Genomic DNA, 23,576 nt, shown 5'->3' with positions numbered 1-23,576 from the left:
GCCGCTCTTATGATCTTATGATCATCTGCTTCACATTAATGGGGTATTCTTGGTCGATCTCCCCAGGCTGCTGGGTGTCCTTGAACCCCGCAATCTACTGTCTACTGTGGCTGAAAAAGGGAAACACAGCAGTTGGGGATCGCGCCTACCCAGTGGAGGCAATTGTTCCATCTTAGCCCCGGGGCTCTAGGATCAGCCAGGCCCTCGGGCCACCACAAGCATGGGCCTGTGTCACAGGCACTGTGTTTGTTTCACCCGACAAGTGGGACTGTCTGTGAAGAGAAGCACCCTTAACCTTGGGAGGTATCTGCAGTGTCCTGATGGCACTGCAAGGGCGCTGGGGCCAGCCCTCAATCCCACCCTGCCAGGATGGGTCACTCCAGGGAGCCCAGCTCGGGGGTGGGGGGATGCAGGGCAGAGGGCTCGGGAAACTGTGCTGGGAGAAGGTGGAGCAGGGACTCCCCCATGCCAGGATAGCACAGGGAGAGCAAAGGGCCAAGCCCTGCCCAGAGGACAGGCGGGGGCTGCACAGGGGTTGCAGGGATGACTCCCCTGAGGTTACCCTGCCTGCACCGACTGCAATTTGCGTCTGGGGGTGAGAGAGAGAAGACTTGCTGTGAGGGGAGGGGGCTCTCCGAGGCCTGGCCCATCTTGGTGCCCTTGTGCATGGAGCTGGGGGCTGGTCCCTGTTCTGCCGGAGCCCCTCCCACATGGACAGGGAGTCCCGCTCTCACCAGTGCGGGCCAGGGCTGGAGTGCAGATCCAGCAGGCTTCCGGCAGCATCGCTGGCCACAGCAGCACGCCCATGCAACTAGGTCCCAGCTGCTCCCCTCCCCCACAATCCCCATCAGATCCGCCAGGTCCAGGATGAGGGGCTTGAAATTGAGAGAGACACCGAGTCCCGGTGCAGCCGCTACCGGGCAGAGGCAGGGACCCTGCAGCCTGGCCAGACACCACGCTGCCCCCGCGCCCACAGGCTCTGTACCGCTTAGCTCCTGTCTCACACTGACTGCACCAGCCAGGCCTCCCTCTCATCCCAGCGGCCAAGTGCATATGTGGCTCTCGCTGCTCTCCAGGGGCCCCTCGCACACAGGGCCCCAGGGTGGGATCAAGCCCAGTGCTACGGGAGCCTTGTGGGGAGGTGCTGCCTCCCTTTGTGACCCACTGAGCCCCAGTAGCTTACGGCAGCGCTGAGCCCTGCCTTGCAGCGGTGCTGCACTGGTACTCAATTCCCACCCTGCATCCCCACCACTGCACCACCCCCTCCCTGCCCCCGACCCTCCTGTCAGTGCCCTCCCAGCTCCACCCCTTTCCACGTCGATCACCCCCCAGTATCTCCCCCTCCAGAGCGGTGCACAGCAGCTGGAGTGTCTGGGGAATCAGAGCCAGGATCAATAGGTTAATGTACAAATAAATGGGAACATGCGGCAGGGGCTGGCATTTCCCAGCTCTTGGGTTCTCAGCTCAGCTAGCATAATTAACACCTTTCTGGACGCAGTGCCGAATAGAGGGGAATAATCACTTCCCTTGGTTTGCTGGCAGCGCTCCTACTAATGCAGCCCAATAGACCGTTAGCCTTCTTGGCAACAAGGGCACACTGTTGACTCATATCCATCTTCTCCTCCACTGTAATCCCCAGGTAATGGGCCATTAGGGAAAACAATAGGCTTTAGGAAAAGCTTATCTTTCCCCCCACCCCCGAGCCTTCCTGAGAATGCTACTCTGACTCTGCAAGGGCATGTGACCAGACCACATGTCTCTGGACTCCATTTTGGCTGCCTGTATTTTTCCACAAGCTGGGCTGGGAACTGGTTTGGAACAAGGGGTTACTGCCATATGCTAATGCTAAATAAGGGAGTGACATCATCTGTTGTTCGGTTTCAGAGTAACAGCCGTGTTAGTCTGTATTCACAAAAAGAAAAGGAGGACTTGTGGCACCTTAGAGACTTGTTCTTCACTCCCTGACAACTGAACACCTAAGAAAAGCTCCAAAAGAAAAGGACTTGGAACAGGTGTAACCCTTCTGCCTGTCAGAGTTGGCAGCAACAAGGGCCAGGTTCAGTATCTAGGGGATCCATTCCAATAACACAATGCAAACCGGCTCGAGCCCCCACCCAGCGACCTGGGACAAATATATACCACCCCCGCTGGGCGCCTCCAAGAGGCAATACTTCCCCTCTCGCAAGCACAGAGTCTGAGTGTAGCAAAAAGCCTTTCAACAACAGAGAGAAACAATGTGGCATTATGTTGGGGAAACACCACCAACAGGATTCCTAACACAACCCATGAGCAAAAACCCACCCCAAGCAAATTGGGTCCTGTCCTTTCCCTTTAGTTCGTGAGTCCAGCAACCCCAAATCACCCAAAGCTCCAAAAGTCCAACAACCCAAAAGTCTCTGTCCCTGGTCAGGGCAGTCCCATAGTTCAAAAGTTTATCTGCAGAGTTTTACCCCGCAACCTGGGTGGAGATTGGGGGCAAGGTGTTAAGGGGCCCCACCTCTCCATGGGGCTCCGCTCTGCCAGCCACCCCATGGGCTGCTCTAGGCATCCCGCAAACTGCTCTGCTCCACCAGCCGCTCTGCTTGCCATCCCACAAACTGCTCCACCATATATCTTCAGGCTCCCCCCCTACTTAACACAACACTCAGTGATTTCAGCTCTTAGTAAGTTTAGCTCTTTTGTGATTTCAGCTTGTAATAGGGGAGCCTCAGTGCTGGTGCACCATTAGCCCAAAGTGAATTCAGTTCAGACAGCCTGTAACTAGACTCCTAATAGGATCAAAAATATTCCACAGTGGAGACAGGAGGAAGTGCAATTAGCATGTAAGGCCCTCGGGGGGGAGGGAGGGCACCCATACCTCCAAGTATTAATACCTAGCCCCAACCTCTCTCAAGTCACAGAGTTTTGGAACCCATGTTCCTTACCTAGCAAGTGCTACTTAGTTGATGGTGAGTCCCTCCATCATAACAAAAGGCCAAGTGCAGTTCCACTGTCCTTGATTCCCATAATCAGGATAATAACAATTTATTCTTCCTGTCCCAATAACAGAGACACTGGGGATCCCACTTCAGCCAAAGTGACCATTTGGGCATTTATGACCTCATGCTAGGTGGGGTGGGTGTGCCTATGCAAATGAGATCAGCCCCTGAAGTTCCTTTCCACAACTTGCCACACCTCACCACCAGATGTCAGGGTGGAGCTCATCCTGACACTGCTTACACAGGGGTGGGGAGCCCAAGCTGCAAAGCAAGAGTGGCTTGTGCCTTGAGAATCTGCGAGCCTGCGTGTATCATCAGTCAGGGTGAGAGATTGTTAATTCAAATCCTATCCTTCTAGTATGTTAAGATTAGTTTGGGTTTTTGTTTATTTACTAGGTAATCTGCTTTGATCTGTTTGCTATCACTTATAGTCACTTCAAATCTATCTTTTGTAGTTAATAAACTTGGTGGGTTTTTTTTTTGCTTTATCTAAAACCAGTGTGCCTTTGACTGAAGAGCCTGGAGAAAATCTCAGTTTGGTTTGACACAAGCGTATTGTGCATCTCCTTCCCATCTTGAGGGGAGGGTGAACTCTATGAGCTTACATTGTATAAGTCCCTGTGCAGTGTAAGATGGTACCATTTTGGGTTTATTCTCCAGAGGTGGGATACGTGCCTGGGGAGCTGGGAAATTGGCTGGTGTCTGCTGGTTGCACTCAGGTAACGCAGTTTGGGTGAGTGGCACCACCTACTGTCTTGTTGGGTGATAACGGGGCCTGGGTGAGGCTGGTTGTGTCTCCAGCCAAGGAAGCAGTGTGACCAGGATCAGCCCAACTGAGTGGTTAGAGGAGCGCAGTGGTTTCTCACAGCTCCCAGACTGCACCCCAGGGGTGACAACCTGTCACACCCTCTCCTCTCAATTCTAGCTCCACAGCAGTGCCCAGTAGCCAGGACCAGCAATTGCAAGGAGAGTGCTGCTCAGCCCTGGGACGGAGCATGCTCGGTTGCTCTGTGCTGCTCATGCAGGTGAAGTCTGGTCACAGGTAGCAGCTGTGAGGGCCTAGAGCAGATGGAAGCTTCAGAGAGCTTAGCTGCGAAGTTCTAACAAGTCTGCACCATGTGTGTAAAAGGGAGATATTTTACAGATGCTTCTAACTTGGCAAAAGTTGGGGCAATTTTCATGGGATGGCAAAAGGCATCTCCCAGACCCCAGGGTGACCCACCTGCTAAATTTTCAGCTCCTGCTCCAAAGCCTCAGGGAGCTAGAGCTTCTCAAAGAAGGGGTTACAAGGGTTAACGTGGGCAAAACAACATATTGTTCGCTAATCTCATTCTCAGAAACAGCTGAACCACTTTTGCCTGAAATGTTCTCCCAAATATTCGGCCTGAGACACTCAACATGGGAAACTTCAACCCAAGCAGCTAAAGCCTGGCACTGTGATACACAACTGAGACCAGGGCCTGAGACTGGAAGCGTCGGGCACCCCTCCCTGTGGGCAGCACTTCCTGCCCCAGCTATCAGGGGTATTTTCATGTCACCTCCTCCTAGAGCACCCCTGATCCCCCAAGGGTGGTACAGCCTCTTATTCCTCCTTCCACAGGGCATGGTGACCCTCCACAGGACTAGTGGGCCTGTACACTCAGTGTCTCCGCTTAGTGGCTGGATCAGCCACTGACTAGACAGCTCCTACAACCTCTGGCACGTCACGCTTTATTGTTAGGGGAACCCAGGACCAGCAGATAATGAAGAGAAACTACGTTTATTCCCAGAAAGATGGAGGTGAATTAAAAGAAGGAAACGGGACCCGACCCATAAGCAACCCATCATGCTGCTCTAAGCACCAAATGCTACGAACAGAGTAGCAAGGACGGCCTTGCCCCGGCGCCACCCCACAGGCCTCAGCTGGCTGGTGGAGTGGGAGCTCAAGGAGAGGGGCTGGCATCTCTTGGAGAGAAGCCCTTCTCTCTCTTCTGGGTGCAGTGGGTCCCTGGTGGAGTCAAGCCCTGGCTGCCCCAGGCTTAGGGTTGCCAACTTTCTAATCGCACAAAACAGAACACCCTAGCCCCGCCCTATGCCTGAGGCCTTGCCTCTGCCCCTTCCCCAAGACCCCTCCCACAGCTCACTACATTCTCTCTCCCTCTGTGGCTCACTCTCCCATACCCTCACTCACTTTCACTGGGCTGGGGCAGGGGGTTGCGGGGTGCAGGAGGGGGATGGGCTCTGGGATGGGGGTGTGGGCTCTGGGGTGGGGCCGGGGATGAGGGGTTTGGGATGCAGAAGGGGGCTGCAGGTTGCAGGGTGGGGCTGAAGGATTCAGAGTGTAGGATGGGGTTGTGGGTTGAGGCAGGAGGAGGCTCTTGGTTTGAGGGGGGCTCAGGGCTGGGGCAGGGGATTGGGGCATGGGCTTACCTTGGGCGGTTCCTGGTCAGCGGCGCAGTGGGGCTAACACAGGCTCCCTGCCTGTCCTGGCAACGCACTGGGCCCTGGAAGCGGCCAGCAGGTCCAGCTCCTAGATTGGGGGGCCAGGAGGCTCTGTGCGCTGCTCTCGCCCGCAGGCACACCCCCCCAGCTCCCATTGGCCACGGTTCCTGGCCAATGGGAGTGCGGAGCCGGTGCTTGGGGTGGGGTCAGTGCGCAGAGCCCTGTGGGCCCCCTCCCTAGGAGCCGGACCTGCTGGCCTCTTCCAGGGCACAGCGTGGTGCCAGGACATGTAGGGACTAGCCTGCTTTAGCCCCACAGCACCACCGACTGGACCAAAGATTCTTGGCAGTATCATTGGTGCTCCACGTGGGCACCAATGATACTGCCAAGAATGACCTTGAGCGGATCACTGCGGACTACGTGGCTCTGGGAAGAAGGATAAAGGAGTTTGAGGCACAAGTGGTGTTCTCGCCCATCCTCCCCATGGAAGGAAAAGGCCTGGGCAGGGACCGTCGAATCGTGGAAGTCAACGAATGGCTACGCAGGTGGCGTCGGAGAGAAGGCTTTGGATTCTTTGACCATGGGATGGTGTTCCATGAAGGAGGAGTGCTGGGCAGAGACGGCTCCACCTTATGAAGAGAGGGAAGAGCATCTTCGCAAGCAGGCTGGCTAACCTAGTGAGGAGGGCTTTAAACTTTGTTCACCGGGGGAAGGAGACCAAAGCCCTGAGGTAAGTGGGAAAGCGGGATACCGGGAGGAAGTACAGGCAGGATCGTCTGTGAGGGGAGCGCTCCTGCCTCATACTGAGAATGAGGGGCGATCAGCAGGTTATCTCAAGTGCTTATATACGAATGCACAAAGCCTTGGAAACAAGCAGGGAGAACTGGAGGTCCTGGTGATGTCAAGGAATTATGACGTGGTTGAAATAACAGAGACTTGGTGGGATAACTCACATGATTGGAGTACTGTCATGGATGGTTATAAACTGTTCAGGAAGGACAGGCAGGGCAGAAAAGGTGGGGGAGTAGCACTGTATGTAAGGGAGCAGTATGACTGCTCAGAGCTCCGGTACGAAACTGCAGAAAAACCTGAGTGTCTCTGGATTAAGTTTAGAAGTGTGAGCAACAAGAGTGATGTAGTGGTGGGAGTCTGCTATAGACCACCGGACCAGGGGGATGAGGTGAACGAGGCTTTCTTCCAGCAGCTCGCAGAAGCTACTAGATCGCACACCCTGGTTCTCATGAGTGACTTTAATTTTCCTGATATCTGCTGGGAGAGCAATACAGCGGTGCATAGACAATCCAGGAAGTTTTTGGAAAGCGTAGGGGACAATTTCCTGGTGCAAGTGCTAGAGGAGCCAACTAGGGGGGGAGCTTTTCTTGACCTGCTGCTCACAAACCGGGAAGAATTAGTAGGGGAAGCAAAAGTGGATGGGAATCTGGGAGGCAGTGACCATGAGTTGGTCGAGTTCAGGATCCTGACACAGGGAAGAAAGGTAAGCAGCAGGATACGGACCCTGGACTTCAGGAAAGCAGACTTTGTCTCCCTCAGGGAACGGATGGGTAGGATCCCCTGCGGGAATAACATGAAGGGGAAAGGAGTCCAGGAGAGCTGGCTGTATTTCAAAGAATCCCTGTTGAGCTTACAGGGACAAACCATCCCGATGTGTCGAAAGAATAGTAAATATGGCAGGCGACCAGCTTGGCTTAACGGTGAAATCCTAGCGGATCTTAAACATAAAAAAGAAGCTTACAAGAAGTGGAATGTTGGACATATGACCAGGGAGGAGTATAAAAATATTGCTCGGGCATGTAGGAATGAAATCAGGAGGGCCAAATCACACCTGGAGCTGCAGCTAGCAAGAGATGTCAAGAGTAACAAGAAGGGTTTCTTCAGGTATGTTGGCAACAAGAAGAAAGCCCAGGAAAGTGTGGGCCCCTTACTGAATGAGGGAGGCAACCTAGTGACAGAGGATGTGGAAAAAGCTAATGTACTCAATGCTTTTTTTGCCTCTGTCTTCACGAACAAGGTCAGCTCCCAGACTGCTGTGCTGGGCATCACAACATGGGGAATAGATGGCCAGCCCTCTGTGGAGAAAGAGGTGGTTAGGGACTATTTAGAAAAGCTGGACGTGCACAAGTCCATGGGGCCGGACGAGTTGCATCCGAGAGTGCTAAAGGAATTGGCGGCTGTGATTGCAGAGCCATTGGCCATTATCTTTGAAAACTCGTGGCGAACGGGGGAAGTCCCGGATGACTGGAAAAAGGCTAATGTAGTGCCAATCTTTAAGAAAGGGAAGAAGGAGGATCCTGGGAACTACAGGCCAGTCAGCCTCACCTCAGTCCCCAGAAAAATCATGGAGCAGGTCCTCAAGGAATCTATCCTGAAGCACTTACATGAGAGGAAAGTGATCAGGAACAGTCAGCATGGATTCACCAAGCGAAGGTCATGCCTGACTAATCTAATTGCCTTCTATGAGGATATTACTGGTTCTGTGGATGAAGGGAAAGCAGTGGATGTATTTTATCTTGACTTTAGCAAAGCTTTTGACACAGTCTCCCACAGTATTCTTGTCAGCAAGTTAAGGACGTATGGGCTGGATGAATGCACTATAAGGTGGGTAGAAAGTTGGCTAGATTGCCGGACTCAACGGGTAGTGATCAAGGCTCCATGTCTGGTTGGCAGCCGGTGTCAAGTGGAGTGCCCCAAGGGTCGGTCCTGGAGCCGGTTTTGTTCAATATCTTCATAAATGATCTGGAGGATGGTGTGGATTGCACTCTCAGCAAAGGGCAACAAGAATGATTAGGGGTCTGGAACACATGAGTTATGAGGAGAGGCTGAGGGAACTGGGATTGTTTAGTCTGCAGAAGAGAAGAATGAGGGGGGATTTGATAGCTGCTTTCAACTACCTGAGAGGTAGTTCCAGAGAGGATGGTTCTAGACTATTCTCAGTGGTGGAAGAGGACAGGACAAGGAGTAATGGTCTCAAGTTGCAGTGGGGGAGGTTTAGATTGGATATTAGGAAAAACTTTTTCACTAGGAGGGTGGTGAAACACTGGAATGCGTAACCTAGGGAGGTGGTGGAATCTCCTTCCTTAGAAGTTTTTCAGCCATTTCAGCCGCGCCCAGCAGCTCTGCTTGGCTGCCTTCCCCACTGCCCCGCCTTCTGGGGGGCACCCGACACTATTCTCACATGAGGGGAGGGGGGAGCTCAGCAGCTCAGGGAGGCTCCATCTCCTCCTCCTGTGAGCAATGGGGACAGGATGGTTCCTCTGCTCCCCCACCCCTGCAGCACCCACCTGGGCAGGGGTAGAGGGGGGTGAAAAGCCTCTAAAGCCCTCCACAGCCTGGAAGGGGGTAGGGGATCCCACTGCAGCTGTCTCCCCCTGGCCTGGGAGAAGCTGGTGAAGAGCCCCAGGAGGAGCAGAGGGGAGGCAGAGGAGGACAGAACTGATGTGGGGGTGGAGGGACAGGATTGATTTGGAGGTTGGGGGCAGAATCAATTGCTGGGCAGGAGATGGGCAGATGTGGGGTGAGAGCTGCAGCAGGGGCCAGACTCTCCTGACCCAATAAATCTGGGACCCTGTAGGGAGGCGGTGGGGGTCCCCGCTGCCCAGAGAGAGAGGAGCCCCTCCGGACACCACAGTGGGCAGAGCCAGGGAGCTCTGAGCCTGCCCCCCCAGAGGGTCAGGTGTGGCACAGACGTACAACAGCCCGACCCCAGAGCTCACCGGGAGGGCAGTTGCTGGGGAGACCAGATGCCTCTGGCCTAGCTCCCGCTTGGGAAGCCCCAGCGACCTGCGGTGGGCCCAAGAGCTGGCTGGGCCTGCCCTGCCCCAGCGATCCCGAGGAACCCCCTGAGGGCACCACCCCTGAGGACACCACCCTGACCCCGGTACCTCCAGAGGTGGAGGCCAGAAGTAGCCCAGGGGCAGCCGATCCTAGTCGGGCTGCGACACTGCCAGAACAGGTTCCCTAAGGAGGTGGTGGAATCTCCTTCCCTTGAAGTTTTTAAGGCCCGGCTTGACAAAGCCCTGGCTGGGATGATTTAGCTGGGGTTGGTCCTGCTTTGAGCCGGGGGTTGGACTAGAACCTCCTGAGGTCCCTTCTAGCCCTGCTATTCTGTGATTCCATGAACCCGTCACTGTGCTGCGGCCAGGATCCCCACTGATCTAGCAGTGGGTCTTCTGCTGTGCTAGGACCCCGGGCTGGGACGCAGTGGGTGGCCATCTCCCCCTCTCCCCTCTCCCCTCTCTCCTTCAGACCCAGGGTCTGGGCCCACTGTATGTACGGTTATTGCTCAGTCCCTGCTTCAGGGCCTGAGCACCTGGCTCGCCCTTGCCCCGCCCTGACCTAGGGCCTGTGTTGTTTCTGCCCTCAGAAAGGAAGACTCCTGCGGCCAGACTCATTCCCTGCTAGACCTCTTCCTGAACGGAGTGAGGCTACCCTCTCTACAGACCCACACAGGCCGACGGCGACACTCAGAAGGCGGATCGAAAATCACAGTAGTGTCTTTTAAAATAAATAAATAACAAAGCATGGTTTTTTGGGACCTGACTCAGGAGTTTTGACCTCCTGAGACTGGCCGTGCTGGGATCGGACAAGCCCCAGGTAAAAGCCTTGCTGAATTGCTGGGAGTGGAGGGGGTTGGGCAGCTGTAGGACTGGGGGGATGGGCTGCTATGGAGCTAGGGTTACAGCATGAATTGCCTGGAAGGTTTTGCTCTGGGGAGGAGCTGCGAGCTCTCTGCACCGTCAGGCAGCACTGGGTACAAATCTGTGTCATTTGGTCACGGGTGGGTCTTGTCGCGAGAGCTCCTGTAGCTGGGCCCGTCATGGGTGGCTCACTGAGCACGGATGGGGCTGCCAGCGCTGCCTGTGGGGGTATCAAAATGAGGAAACAAATACTCCCACGTCTCCTGATTTGGGGGCCAGTCTCCTGGGCTCAGCCGTGCTGCAGTCGCCCCTCCCCCTGTAGCCTGACACCAGGCACCCGGGGCTCAGCCCAGACTTCCTTGGCAGGGTGGGGAGCGGAGATGCAGGTGCCCCGGGAGCAGTTAGAGTGTCGGCTCCTCCCTATCCCTGGGACAGCAGGTTTTGCCTGTGGCACGTACCCCGAGCTGGAGCCAGCAGCCTAGATGTGGGAGCACCAGGCTGCATCTCCCACCCTGAGCTCCCTGCTCTGCCTGGACTGAGCCCTGAGCACGCTAGTCACGTCCACACACCATGCTGCTGGTTTCATGGTCCCACCAGCCGCTCCCAGTGCGGACCTGAACAGGACCACCCCAGGGGCCCGGAGCAGGAGTGGGGTGTGTGGGGCATGATGCGGAGGGAAACTGACCTGTCTTTCTGGAGCTGACGGTGCAAGAATCGTTCCAGGAGCTTGTCCGCAAAGTTGTAGTTGATGGTCCAATAGACAGAGAGCTTCTTGTAATGCCGGATCAGCTCCAGCACCGTCCGGAAGCCCTTGGCCATGTCGAAGGCTCGATCCCTGCTGCCCTGCTCCCAGGCGTAGACAGACAGGAGCTCCAGCGCATACTGGGGGGGGCAGGGACTCCCCCGCTTCAGGTACTCTTTGTATGGACGGATGTGCTGGCATGGACAACAGGAACAGAGATGAGCCTTGATTCAATGCCCAGTTCGTGCCCCAAAATCCACTCAGCAAAGGGCACCAGGGCTGGGGCAGGGGGAGCTCCCCGCAGCTGGGCCCTGTCTGTACCAACTGGGACTCAGGCACAGTGAGCTTCCTCACCACAGTGCCCTGTCAGTGCCAGCTCAATCTGGGCACCATTCAATCATCTCAGACTCAGAAGGAAAAGCATTTAGGGAAGAGGCTTTGCTGTGCCAGTCAAAGCGAGTGGAGGGTGCTGGGAGGGGAAAGCATGATCCCCCCACCTCTGCCCCAGGGGCTCTGGGAAGCCTGGCCTGGCTACCGTACCTGCTTGTACCAGTATTTCACCAGGCGGATCAGGCTTTTCACTTTGGTGCGGCGATCCACCACGAAATCCCGCTGCAGCTCAGTGAAGCAGGTAGAGAACTCGCCCCCCCTGGGAGTAGCTGTGGATCAGCTCCTTGTACACCTGGGAGTCAGGCTTGGCACCCGAGGCTGGCAGGGAACATAAACACACAGGCGCATGCCAGGCTGGGCTCCATCTCTGTTTAACCTCAGCTTGGCACCTGCAGTGCAAACCTGGACCCTGGTAATGCAGGGGGACCCACCTGGGACTATTTAGCAGAAGGACCCAGCTTGGGGGGCAGAGGCCTGGTAGGCAGGCTGGGAGCAGAGGAGGATTCCCATTGGTCTGCCACTGTCTCTCATGCCACCCAGTGCAGCACGAGTGCCCGTCCAACCCCTGCAGGAGTTCACGTGACACCTGAGCTGTGGGACCTGGCACAGCGCCTGGGGGAGGGTATCTGCATTCATTTCAGGGCAGGGGTGTGTGCAGAGGGGCAAGCAGGGGCATGGACCCCTCAATCAACGGGGGTACAGAACTCAGACGGGGCAGAGAGAATGAGCTCCACCGGCCCTGGGGCCATGGGGTGGGGGTGGGGGGTCTGCACCAGCTCTACTGGGCGCAGTGGGGAGAAGCCAGCTCCCAAGGGGCTGCAGGGGTGGGGGGTGGAGAGCAAGCTCCTCTGGCCGTGGGAGGCACAGAAAGTGCCCCTCCAAAAGCGGCCAAATTTTAATTCCCCTGCACACCCATTTCCAGGTGTTGTACCATTGCAGAGAGCAGGGTAGCAAAGCTCTAGGGATCTGTGGAGAAACCGTGACACCAGGGACCCGGAAAACACAGCTCTTGGCCCAGACTCTCCCCCCAAGGAGAATCCCTGGCCTTTGGAGATGGCCAGAGAGCAGGCAGCCGTCACAGCCCCATGTCCCTGGCGGAGTAGGGGCAGCAGGACGTACACAGGGCGTTGCAGGCTGGCAGCATGTCAAACTCTATGGATTCATCGAGCGTCTTGGAACTCATCATGAAGCTCAGCACACGGGGGTTCGGCCACCGGGACTGCTTAATTGACACCTCAAACTGCTTCTGCTGCTGGCACTTCTCCAGCATCCTCTTGATCTCCTTGATGATCGCTGCCCGGGTCGTCTCCTGATCGCTGTACCCTTTGAAGCAGCTGAGGAACACCACGAGGTCGGCATCGGAACCACCTTTCAGTGACGTGCCTTTGCCCAGGGAGCCACCCTGCCGGGAGAGGGGAATTCGTTCCAAGTCACCTGCTGGGCCTGCCTCCCCTACCCCTCCTGCAGAGCCCACTGATCAGCTAGTCTGAGCCCTGCAGAACACAGCGCCAGACCTCTGCCCAGGGACTCCTGCATCCAGCCCATCACGTCTGGCTGAGCTACGCAGACCTGTTAGAAAACCCAGTCTTGAGTGAAAGACTTCAAGTGACGGAGAAGCCACCACGTCCTAGGTTAAGCTGTCCCTTTGGTTAACGACACCCCCCATTTAAAAAAAAAAAGTATCTTCTTTCTAGTCCAAATTTATCCCGCTGCAGCTTCCAGCTACTAGATCTTGTTCTGCCTTTTTCTGCTAGATTAAAGAGCCATCTGCTATAAGAAATCTCTTTCCAGGGAGGTAGGTTTAGCCCATGATCATGTCACCTCCTACTCATCTCTTAGCTAAGCTAAAGAAAGGGAACTTCTTAGGCCAAACAGGGTAAAGGCAGGTTTTCAACACTTCAGATCATTCCTTGGCTCTTCTCTGAACCCTTTCCAGTTTTTTCAGCATTCATTTTAAAGTGTGAGCAGGATCCAGGAATTGTCTCGCCAATTCTGTACCCAAAGTGAAAATACCAGCTCCCTGTTCCAACTGCATCCACAGCTATAATTCTGCGAATGACCAAGGATCACAGAAGCCTTGCACTGGGAGCTGATGTTTAGCTGCCTTCCCCCATGACTCCTAAGTACTGTTCAGTCACTAATGTCCAGGATCCAGCTCCCCGCCCTGAACCTATGACCCGCTGTCTTCTTTCCTAGGTGTATGTGTGACGAAGTGGGACTGTTCTTAATGTTTCCTCTGAATAGTGTGGGGGTGCCTCAGTTTCCCCTAGGCAGTTCTTAAGTATCTAGGGGGTGGGGTAAGGGTGTATGATCATTGCAGAGCCCTAGAGGGCATAGAGGGTAGGTGTGTGCAGGGGATCTGGACACAGAGAATGGCCGACACCCTGTTTTCTGGCAACTGATGACCTGGGTCCTTCCCCCCTGCAAGGTGAGAGCTAAAGGGTTGGAGAACAAAGGAATCAGGTGACCTTCTGGCCCGGGAAAGGGACAAAGCCCAGAGGAGGAGGGGCTGGAGGGAGTTTCAGTTTGGGGCTGGCTGGGACATGGAGTGAAGGGCAGACGTGGTTGTCTGGCTCACTGCCCCCCAAAATGGACCCAGCTGAGGGGTCCGGTTCTCTGCACCTGCAAGCTCTGTTTTAAACCATGTTCCTGTCGTCTAATAAACCTGTTTTACTGGCTGGCTGAGAGTCACGTCTGACTGTGAAGTTGGGGGGCAGGACCCTCTGGCTTCCCCAGGAGTCCCGCCTGGGCAGACTCGCTGTGGGAAGCGCATGGAGGGGCAGAGGATACTGAATGCTCCGAGGTCAGACCCAGGAAGGTGGAAGCTGTGTGAGCTGTGTGTCCTGAAGACAGGCTGCTCACAGAAAGGAGACTTCCCCAGAGTCCTGACTGGCTTCATGGGGAGCAGTTCCAGAGCATCGCCCAGGGACTCCGTGACAGTATGACCTTGCATGTCGCTGTAGTAATGTTGTTCCAATGAGCCCAACTTACTAAGGGATCCAGATCACTCTGTAACTGACCTCTCCTCATCACTATTTACCATGGTATGAATCTTTGTGTCATATGCAAATCTTACCAGCAATGATTTTATATTTACTTCCAGATCACGGATAAAGATACGGAACAGCACTGAGTCAAGAGCAGATCCCTGCGGGACCCCACTAAAACCCCACCATTGGATGATAACTCCCTGTTTACACTTGCTTTTGCACACTTATCAGTAGGAGCACTCTGAACTGATTCGATATGGGTTACAGTGATTTTGCACGGTGCTGAGTTTTCACTCCCAGTGTCACATGGGACCAAGGCAAATGCCTGCCAGGAGTCAAAGTACATTATGTCCACACCTTTCCCAGGGGAGCACCCTAACCGCTGGGCCAGATCCACAAAGGGGAACTAGGCTTTGCAACGCTGAGCCAGCTTCAGGTGCTCTGCCACTCAGTGGAATCCACAGCCCGTCAGGCACCCAGCCTCCCTGTGCAATGCACGGGGAGAGCCAGGCACCCGAGAATTGGTCCCACTCAAAACACACTGGAGCAGGAGGAGCACTTCCCCAGAGTGGGAGAGCTGGTTTCAGATCCCAACTCTACTTAATTCAGGGCAGGGCCTTGCACCTAGGGCTCCCACTGGGAGTCCAAATCACTGGCTATAGGGTATTCTGGGGTGAGACTTGCAAGTCCTCCTGGGAATGTAAGTACCTACAGGATTAGGCAGTAGCTCAGTAGCAGTTTTGAGGATTTAAATTTTGTATTTAGGTACCTAAAGCAGCAGTTAGATGCCTAAACCCCTTTGTGGATCTAGCTGCAAACTTGTAATGTCATCCGAAAACATGATTTGTTTCACAAGATCTGTGGGCCATGAAATCATGTTGACTGGCAATACGTATTCTGCCATTCCTTAATTCCTTACTGATTGTGCTCCATACCAAACTTTCCCTGATTTTCTCTGGGACTGATGTCAGGCATCATGACTGACAGCTTTACTGTCCTTATCTAGTATCGGATCGATGCCATATGCTAGGATTTTATTTGTTTTTGAAATATTTAAAGAATTCCTTCTCATCGTCCTTAACCCTATTGGCCATAGAGCTTTCATTGATATCTTTAGCTTCTCTTATCAATTGTCTGCAATTCCTAACTACCAGTTTGTACTCATTGCTATTTTATATAATTGCTCCTTTCACCTTCCCTCTCAACTATGATTTTCTTTAATTGCAGATCCCTTGGGCATGTAATAAAGCATCCTTAAACTGCTCCTAATCATTCATATTTTTATGTTTATGTTTTTCCTCCTATTCAATTTTGCTCAGGACTGTTTTCAGCTCTGGGAAACTGGCCCTCTTAAAGCACCAAGTCTATATATTGGTTGGGACTATCTTCTGTTTGCACAGAGCAAATTAAATTAGATCATGATCACTTGCACCTAGGTAACCATCAGGGTTCAGTGATAATTCATCTTTATCCTTCAGAATGAAGTATAATATAGAATTCCCCTGAGCTGACTGTGATGCTTTTTGCATTAGAAAGTTCCCAGCTATAACGATTAGAAACTCCAAGGATGTTTTTCCCATGGTAGCATGAGCGCTGCAGCATGTGCCCCCTCCCCGACGATCCAAACCCCCCATGATAAAGCAACTCTTCCTACACATACTAGATAGCTTCTCAAGGAGCTGCTCCCCTGTGCCTTCATCTGATTTTGAATATAGCAGAATGCACAGTGAGGTGAGGCTGACTGGCCTGTAGTTCCCAGGATCCTCCTTCTTCCCTTTTTTAAAGATTGGCACTACATTAGCCTTTTTCCAGTCGTCCGGGACTTCCCCCGATCGCCATAAGTTTTCAAAGATATTGGCCAATGTCTCTGCAATCACATCCACTAACTCCTTTAGCACTCTCGGATGCAACTCGTCCGGCCCCATGGACTTGTGCACGTCCAGCTTTTCTAAATAGTCCCTAATAGTCACTTCTTTCTCCACAGAGGGCTACTCCCCATGCTGTGTTGCCCAGCGCAGCAGTCTGAGAGCTGATCTTGTTCGTGAAGACAGAGGCAAAAAAAGCATTGAGTACATTAGCTTTTTCCACATCCTCTGTCACTAGGTTGCCTCCCTCATTCAGTAAGGGGCCCACACTTTCCTTGGCTTTCTTCTTGTTGCCAACATACCTGAAGAAACCCTTCTTGTTACTCTTAACATCTCTTGCTAGCTGCAGCTCCAGGTGCGATTTGGCCCTCCTGATAACATTCCTACATTCCCAAGCAACATTTTTATACTCTTCCCTGGTCATTTGTCCAATCTTCCACATCTTGTAAGCTTCTTTTTTATGTTTAAGATCTGCAAGGATTTCACTGTTAAGCCAAGCTGGTCGCCTGCCATATTTACTATTCTTTCGACACATCGGGATGGTTTGTCCCTGTAACCTCAATAAAGATTTTTTAAAATACAGCCAGCTCTCCTGGACTCCTTTCCCCCTCATGTTATTCCCGCAGGGGATCCTACCCATCCGTTCCCTGAGGGAGACAAAGTCTGCTTTCCTGAAGTCCAGGGTCCGTATTCTGCTGCTTCTCTTTCTTCCCTGTGTCAGGATCCTGAAATCGACCAACTCATGGTCACTGCCTCCCAGATTCCCATCCACTTTTGCTTCCCCTACTAATTCTTCCCGGTTTGTGAGCAGCAGGTCAAGAAAAGCTCCCCCCTAGTTGGCTCCTCCAGCACTTGCACCAGGAAATTGTCCCCTACATTTTCCAAAAACTTCCTGGATTGTCTGTGCACCGCTGTAGTGCTCTCCGAGCAGATATCAGGATGATTAAAGTCGCCCATGAGAACCAGGGCGTGCGATCTAGTAGCTTCTGCGAGTTGCCGGAAGAAAGCCTCATCCACCTCATCCCCCTGGTCCGGTGGTCTATAGCAGACTCCCACCACTACATCACTCTTGTTGCTCACACTTCTAAACTTAATCCAGAGACACTCAGGTTTTTCTGCAGTTTCATACTTGAGCTCTGAACAGTCATACTGCTCTCTTACTTACAGTGCAACTCCCCCACCTTTTCTGCCCTGCCTGTCCTACCTAAACAGTTTATAACCATCCATGACAGTACTCCAGTCATGTGAGTTATCCCATCAAGTCTCTGTTATTCCAATCATGTCATAATTCCTTGCCTTCACCAGGACCTCCAGTTCTCCCTGCTTGTTTCCAAGGCTTTGTGCATTTGTATATAGGCACTTGAGATAACCTGCTGATCGCCCCTCATTCTCAGTATGAGGTAGGAGCTCTCCCCTCACAGACGTTCCTGCCTGTGCTTCCTCCTGGTATCCTGCTTGCGCACTTACCTCAGGGCTTTGGTCTCCTTCCCCCGGTTTAAAGCCATCCTCACTAGGTTAGCCAGCCTGCTCGCAAAGATGCTCTTCCCTCTCTTTGTTAGGTGGAGCCCATCTCTGCCCAGCACTCCTCCTTCATGGAACACCATCCCATGGTCAAAGAATCCAAAGCCTTCTCTCCGACACCACCTGCGTAGCCATTCGTTGACTTCCACGATTCGACAGTCCCTAGCCTGGCCTTTTCCTTCCACGGGGAGTATGGACGAGAACACCACCTGCGCCTCAAACTCCTTTATCCTTCTTCCCAGAGCCACGTAGTCTGCAGTGATCCACTAAAGGTCATTCTTGGCAGTATCATTGGTGCCCACGTGGAGAAGCAGGAAGGGGTAGCGATCCGAGGGCTTGATGAGTCTCGGCAGTCTCTCTGTCACATTGCGAATCTTAGCCCCTGGCAAGCAGCAGACTTCTCGGTTTTCCCGGTCAGGGCGGCAGATAGATGACTCAGTCCCCCGGAGGAGAGAGTTCCCAACCACCATCACCTGCCTCTTTCTCTTGGGAGTGGTGGTCGTGGAACCCCCAACTTTAGGACAGCGCATCTCATGCCTTCCAACCAGCGGAGTCTCCTTCTGCTTTCTCCTCCCAGACGTATCGTCTGGTCCACTCTCCGCAATGGTACCTATGGAGAGAACATGAAAACAGTTACTTACCTGTGTCTGCGTTGCTGGTACCCAGATATTCCCCCTTCTTCTTCTGGAGGTCACATGTTGCCAAGCTTCTTCTCTGGCCTCTTGGCTCCGCTGTGCAACCTGCTCTAAATCTTTGGAGCTTTGTGCCCGTAGAAGCATATCCTGACTTTTGTCTAGGAAATCCTCAGATTCTCGTATGCAACGCAGGATCGATATCTGTTGCTCCAGACCTTCAATCTTCTCTTCCAATATGGATACTAGCTTGCACTTTGTACAGACAAAGTCGCTTCTGTCCTGTGGAAGAAAGACAAACATGGCACATCCAGTGCAGGTCACAATAGCTGAACACCGCCCCTCCATATCACCTGTAGTATTGTAGTTTAAAGACTTCAAGGAGCAGAGAATCCTCCAGCAAGTGACCCATGCCCCATGCTACAGAGGAAGGCGAAAAACCTCCAGGGCCTCTTCCAATCTGCCCTGGAGGAAAATTCCTTCCCGACCCCAAATATGGTGATCAGCTGAACCCTGAGCATATGAGCAAGATTCATCAGCCAGATACTACAGAAAATTCTTTCCTGGGTAACTCGGATCCCACCCCATCTAATATCCCATCAGAGGCCATTGGGCCTATTTACCATGAATATTTAATTACCAAAACCATGTTATCCCATCATACCATCTCCTCCATAAACTTATCGAGTTTAATCTTAAAGCCAGATAGATCTTTTGCCCCCACTGCTTCCCTTGGAAGGCTATTCTAAAACTTCACTCCTCTGATGGTTAGAAACCTTCGTCTAATTTCTAGTCTAAATTTCCTGGTGGCCAGTTTATCACCATTTGTTCTTGTGTCCACATTGGTGCTGAGTTTAAATAATTCCTCTCCTTCTCCAGTATTTATCCCTCTGATATATTTATAGAGAGCAATCATATCTCCCCTCAACCTTCTTTTAGTTAGGCTAAACAAGCCAAGCTCCTTGAGTCTCCTTTCATAAGACAAGTTTTCCTTTCCTCGGATCATCCTAGTAGCCCTTCTCTGTACCTGTTCCAGTTTGAATTCATCCTTCTTAAACATGGGAGACCAGAACTGCACACAGTATTCCAGGTGAGGTCTTACCACTGCCCTGTATAACAGTACAAAAACCTCCTTATCCCTAGTGGAAATACCTCTCCTGATGCATCCCAAGACTGCATTAGCTTTTTTCACGGCCATATCACATTGGCGGCTCATAGTCATCCTATGATCAACCAATACTCCGAGGTCCTTTTCCTCCTCCGTTACTTCTAATTGATGTGTCCCTAGCTTATAACTAAAATTCTTGTTATTAATCTCTAAATGCATGACCTTACACTTCTCACTATTAAATTTCATCCTATTACTATTACTCCAGTTTACAAGGTCATCCAGATCCTCCTGTAGGATATCCCTGTCCTTCTCTAAATTGGCAATGCCTCCCAGCTTTGTATCATCCGCAAACTTTATTAGCACACTCCCACTTTTTGTGCCAAGGTCAGTAATAAAAAGATTAAATAAGATTGGTCCCAAAACCGATCCTTGAGGAACTCCACTGGTAACCTCCCTCCAGCCTGACAGTTCACCTTTCAGCAGGACCCGTTGTAATCTCCCCTTTAACCAATTCCATATCCACCTTTCAATTTTCCCATTGATCCCCATCTTATCCAATTTAACTAATAATTCCCCATGTGGCACGATATCAAACACCTTACTAAAATCTAGGTAAATTAGAGGGCACCATCTGGATTGCCTGTGGTAGGCCTGTGTCACCGAGTCCCTGGGCGATGCTCTGGAACTGCTCCCTATGAAGCCAGGCAGGACTCTGGGGAAGTTTCCTCTCTGGGAGCAGCCTGACTGCAGGGCAAAAAAGCTCACACAGCTTCCAGCTTCCTGGGTCTGACCTCGGAGCATTAAGCATCCTCTGCCCCTTCATGCGCTTCCCACAGCAAGTCCGCTCAGGCAGGGCTCCTGGGGAAGCCAGAGGGTCCTGCCCCCCAACTTCGCAGTCAGACGGGACTCTCAGCCAGCCAGTAAAACAGAGGTTTATTAGACCACAGGAACATGGTCTAAAACAGAGCTTGCAGGTGCAGAGAACAGGACCCCTCAGCTGGATCCATTTTGGGGGGCAGTGAGCCAGACAACCACGTCTGCCCTTCACTCCATGTCCCCAGCCAGCCCCAAACTGAAACTCCCTCCAGCCCCTCCTCCTCTGGGCTTTGTCCCTTTCCCGGGCCAGGAAGTCACCTGATTCCTTTGTTCTCCAACCCTTTAGCTCTCACCTTGCAGGGGGGAAGGGCCCAGGCCATCAGTTGCCAGAAAACAGGGTGTCAGCCATTCTCTGTGTCCAGACCCCTGCAAACACCTGCCCTCTAGGGCTCTGCAATGATCATACACCCTTACCCCACCCCCTAGATACTTAAGAACTGCCTAGGGGAAACTGAGGCACCCCCACACTATTCAGAGGAAACATTAAGAACAGTCCCACTTCGTCATATCTCTCCCCCGTTCGAGATCGAACTGAGCGGATCACTTTAGCTGGTGACCTGAGGAAGTTCGAAGCCACCAATGTTCCCATGGATGCCCCAGCATCTCTCTCATTCCTTGGTAGGAGTTACACCAGGCCCTTTGAGTTTCACGCCCTCCCTTAGGTCTGGGGTGGTCGATAGCACTCGCAGGCTGCATGTGGGAAGGTTTATGCGGCCCGTGTCCTTTGGCCACTCCCAAAACCCGAGGGGGTCAAACTGGGATTGGGTCTTCTCCCCAACAAGCTGGCCAAACTCAGCCACTTGGTTATAGGACTGTTTAACTTTCTTAACAGCTTTCACTCCATCTGAGACCTTCTCAAAGCTATCCACACTGGATCTTTCAACAGGAAAGTCAGTGGATCCATTCACAACAGAAAACTTCTGGCCCTTAGGATCTGAACCTTTCTTGATTAAATCACTTTCACACCCTTCAGTTGCAGTAAACTGCTTGCGAAGACTCCATGAGGATTCCTTTCCCTAGGGCTTTTCGATGCAACAATTCACACTTCTCAGAAATTCTGCTCTTACCCTCTTCACCCTGCTCTTACCCTCTTCTAGGGCTTGCTCTAGAGGAACACTTTCCTGAGCAACAACAGACTCTTTCTGGGTCTCCCTACATCCAGAATTACCTCTGGCCAATCCGGCGGATTCCTACACAATCCCCTTTCAGGCAAACTTACAGACTTCCTAGAGAAAAGGTCAGAAGCATTCTCCTTCCCTTTGCCACACACAAATTCAGGAATCTTTTCCTTCTTGCTGCAGGTTTCCACACCCTCAGTAGATAACACAATCACATCACCTTCATGCTCTCCTTGTGCTCTGGCTAGGATCTCACCCTGATTAGACAGAGTTGCTACACCCTTTCCCAACAACACACTAGAAACAGTAAAAATACAAGCACCAGAATTGTCTGGGCTCTGGGATTTTACATAGACACTAACTGGATGCGTCCTAGTTACAGGGCCATTCTCCCGAGCAGACACAAACTTAGGACCCTTCCCTTCCTGGGCTTTAGCTGAATCCAGAACCAGCTCTGAGACAACTGCACGACCCTCATCCATCACAGGCTGAAAGGCCCCGTCTGTCTGCTCCACAGCCAAAGAAGAGCCGGGCACACTTTCTCCTTTACCAGACACACAGCTTGGGATCTCATTCCCCTTGTCCCAGCACACAAGGCTGGTCACAGACAACTGCTTGGAGACCGGGGTAGCTCCCTCCATAGGCAAGTCAATACCCCTGACAGACACAGGCACATTTCCTTCACTGTCCCAATTCTCCACCCAGCTAACAAGTAAGGTCCAGGGACACTCATCTTCCATTCTCCTCGTCTTCCCACCCTGCTGACTAGACACAGCCATCAGCTCACAAGGCTGCCTAAGCTCATCCAGACTTTCCTTACCAAGCACCTTCCACTCCCAACAGATACCCTGCCCTGCCTGTGTCTCCCCCCACTCAGCTGGGGTCTCAGCTCCCACTGTGCTCAGCGCTGCCCTTGCTGTCCCAGTGGGGGTAGGCAGCGAGCTCGCTGCTTTCCTCACTGCATCAGAGCCAGCGTGAGCCCCCTCTCCGGTGTGCAAGGGGGCAGGGAGCATCTCTCTGTCCCACCCAGCCCCAGGGGTCTGGTTACAGGCAGGCAGGTAGCCTGAGTTTAGGAGCTCCTCCCTGCTGCCAGCCAGGTCATCTGCATTTTCATTGACCATTTCCCTCTCCACCGCTTGGTTCCCTGGATTCAAATTCAAACCCTTGGATGTTACAGGAGCAGGGCCTGGATCCTGTCCCAAAGAGACACAGTCACTCCCCAACAGGGTCTCACAGCTGATATCCTGGAGCACCCCAATGACCAGCCAGCCCCACCCCTCCTGGGTCTGCACAGGAATCTGGGCCATAGGCAGGGCGAGGGGCTTCATCCCTGGGACCCTCACCCAGCTCACACAGCCCCTCAGCCTCTGAGGCTGCACCACCCAGGGCCTGACAACAATTCTCTCTGTCCCAGAATCTCACCACCCCAGGAATGTCTCCCCATTGACCATCACCTTCTGCTCCCACTGGGGGTTCGAGGGGCCTGGCCCCAGGAAACTCCACACAGACATATAGGTTGGGGTCAGGAGTGGGAGCCTGTCCACCTCCCCAACCATCTGGCTCACGAAGTCTATGGCCTTAGGACCCAGCAAGGGAGCTAGACACCGGGGCTTTTCCGCAGGGTCCCCCTGGTTCAAATCGCCAGCCTGCTCAAAGGCAGTGAGGTGGGCATCCACATCCCCCCCTCCTTAACCAGGGGCAGCAATTTAGTCTCGAGGTTCCCTGCAGAACTGGCCCCCTGGGGTCTATCCCCACTCACGCCTGGGAGGTCCCCTGTGCCTCTCCGCTCCCCCATCGCCAGTTCATGCTGCTGCTTCTGCAACTCTTTCTCGGGCTCTCACCGTTTCTCACAGTCTTCTTGCTCTCTCAGACTCAGCTCCAATCCCGTCCGTCTCCGATCCCCGGATGGGGAACCCGATCGTGAAGACCCTCATCTGGTCGGGGACAGGAGTCTTGGGGATGTCTGGCTACCACTTCAGCTGCTCCCAGATCCTGCTATAGCCCCATTTGGGGTCAGGAATCTGTTCCTTAGGGCGGTCATCCTCCTCCAGCTGCATGATGAACTGTGCCTTGGTGAACTTTCCAATGCTCAACCCTCTCTTTTAGCACAGGGTTACAATGTCCGTCTTAAGGAGACGGTGACAGGCCATCACTCCGCTCTTCCCAAGTTGTTGTGGACTCACAGGCCTGTGTGCTCGCAGCTCCCCATGGTTTCCAAGGAGAACCCCTAGTGTGCCAGCCCTTCTCGAGGTCACCACCTCTTTGCCAGGGTCGAGC

The 23,576-nt window shown here is 53.1% G+C and overlaps 1 protein-coding gene across 1 annotated transcript; it reads right to left on the bottom strand.

The window, feature by feature from the left end:
- Nucleotides 1-101: 101 nt before the first annotated feature.
- Nucleotides 102-23,094, bottom strand: LOC140898861 (2'-5'-oligoadenylate synthase 3-like). The gene is made up of 6 exons (XM_078848984.1): nt 23,059-23,094; nt 12,306-12,588; nt 11,337-11,455; nt 10,736-10,990; nt 735-875; nt 102-110 (listed from the first exon to the last, which is right to left on the bottom strand). Exons 1-6 carry the CDS (start codon nt 23,092-23,094, stop codon nt 102-104), a joined length of 843 nt encoding a protein of 280 aa, XP_078705110.1.
- Between the last annotated feature and the right edge of the window lie 482 nt (nt 23,095-23,576).

This window comes from Lepidochelys kempii, chromosome 15, assembly GCF_965140285.1.
Source record: "Lepidochelys kempii isolate rLepKem1 chromosome 15, rLepKem1.hap1, whole genome shotgun sequence".
NCBI classification, from domain to species: domain Eukaryota; kingdom Metazoa; phylum Chordata; order Testudines; family Cheloniidae; genus Lepidochelys; species Lepidochelys kempii.
This window is presented reverse-complemented; position numbering and strand designations above follow the sequence as displayed.

Excerpts from the sequence above, each read along its gene's own strand:
- LOC140898861 (XM_078848984.1), bottom strand. The coding sequence starts at position 23,094 with ATGGGGGAGCGGAGAGGCACAGGGGACCTCCCAGGC. Across the intron at positions 12,589-23,058 it reads GCACAGGGGACCTCCCAGGC|GGTGGCTCCCTGGGCAAAGG; the intron begins GTGAGTGGGGAT and ends CTCTCCCGGCAG. Across the intron at positions 11,456-12,305 it reads GCCAGCCTGCAACGCCCTGT|CTACTCCCAGGGGGGGCGAG; the intron begins GTACGTCCTGCT and ends GCTGATCCACAG.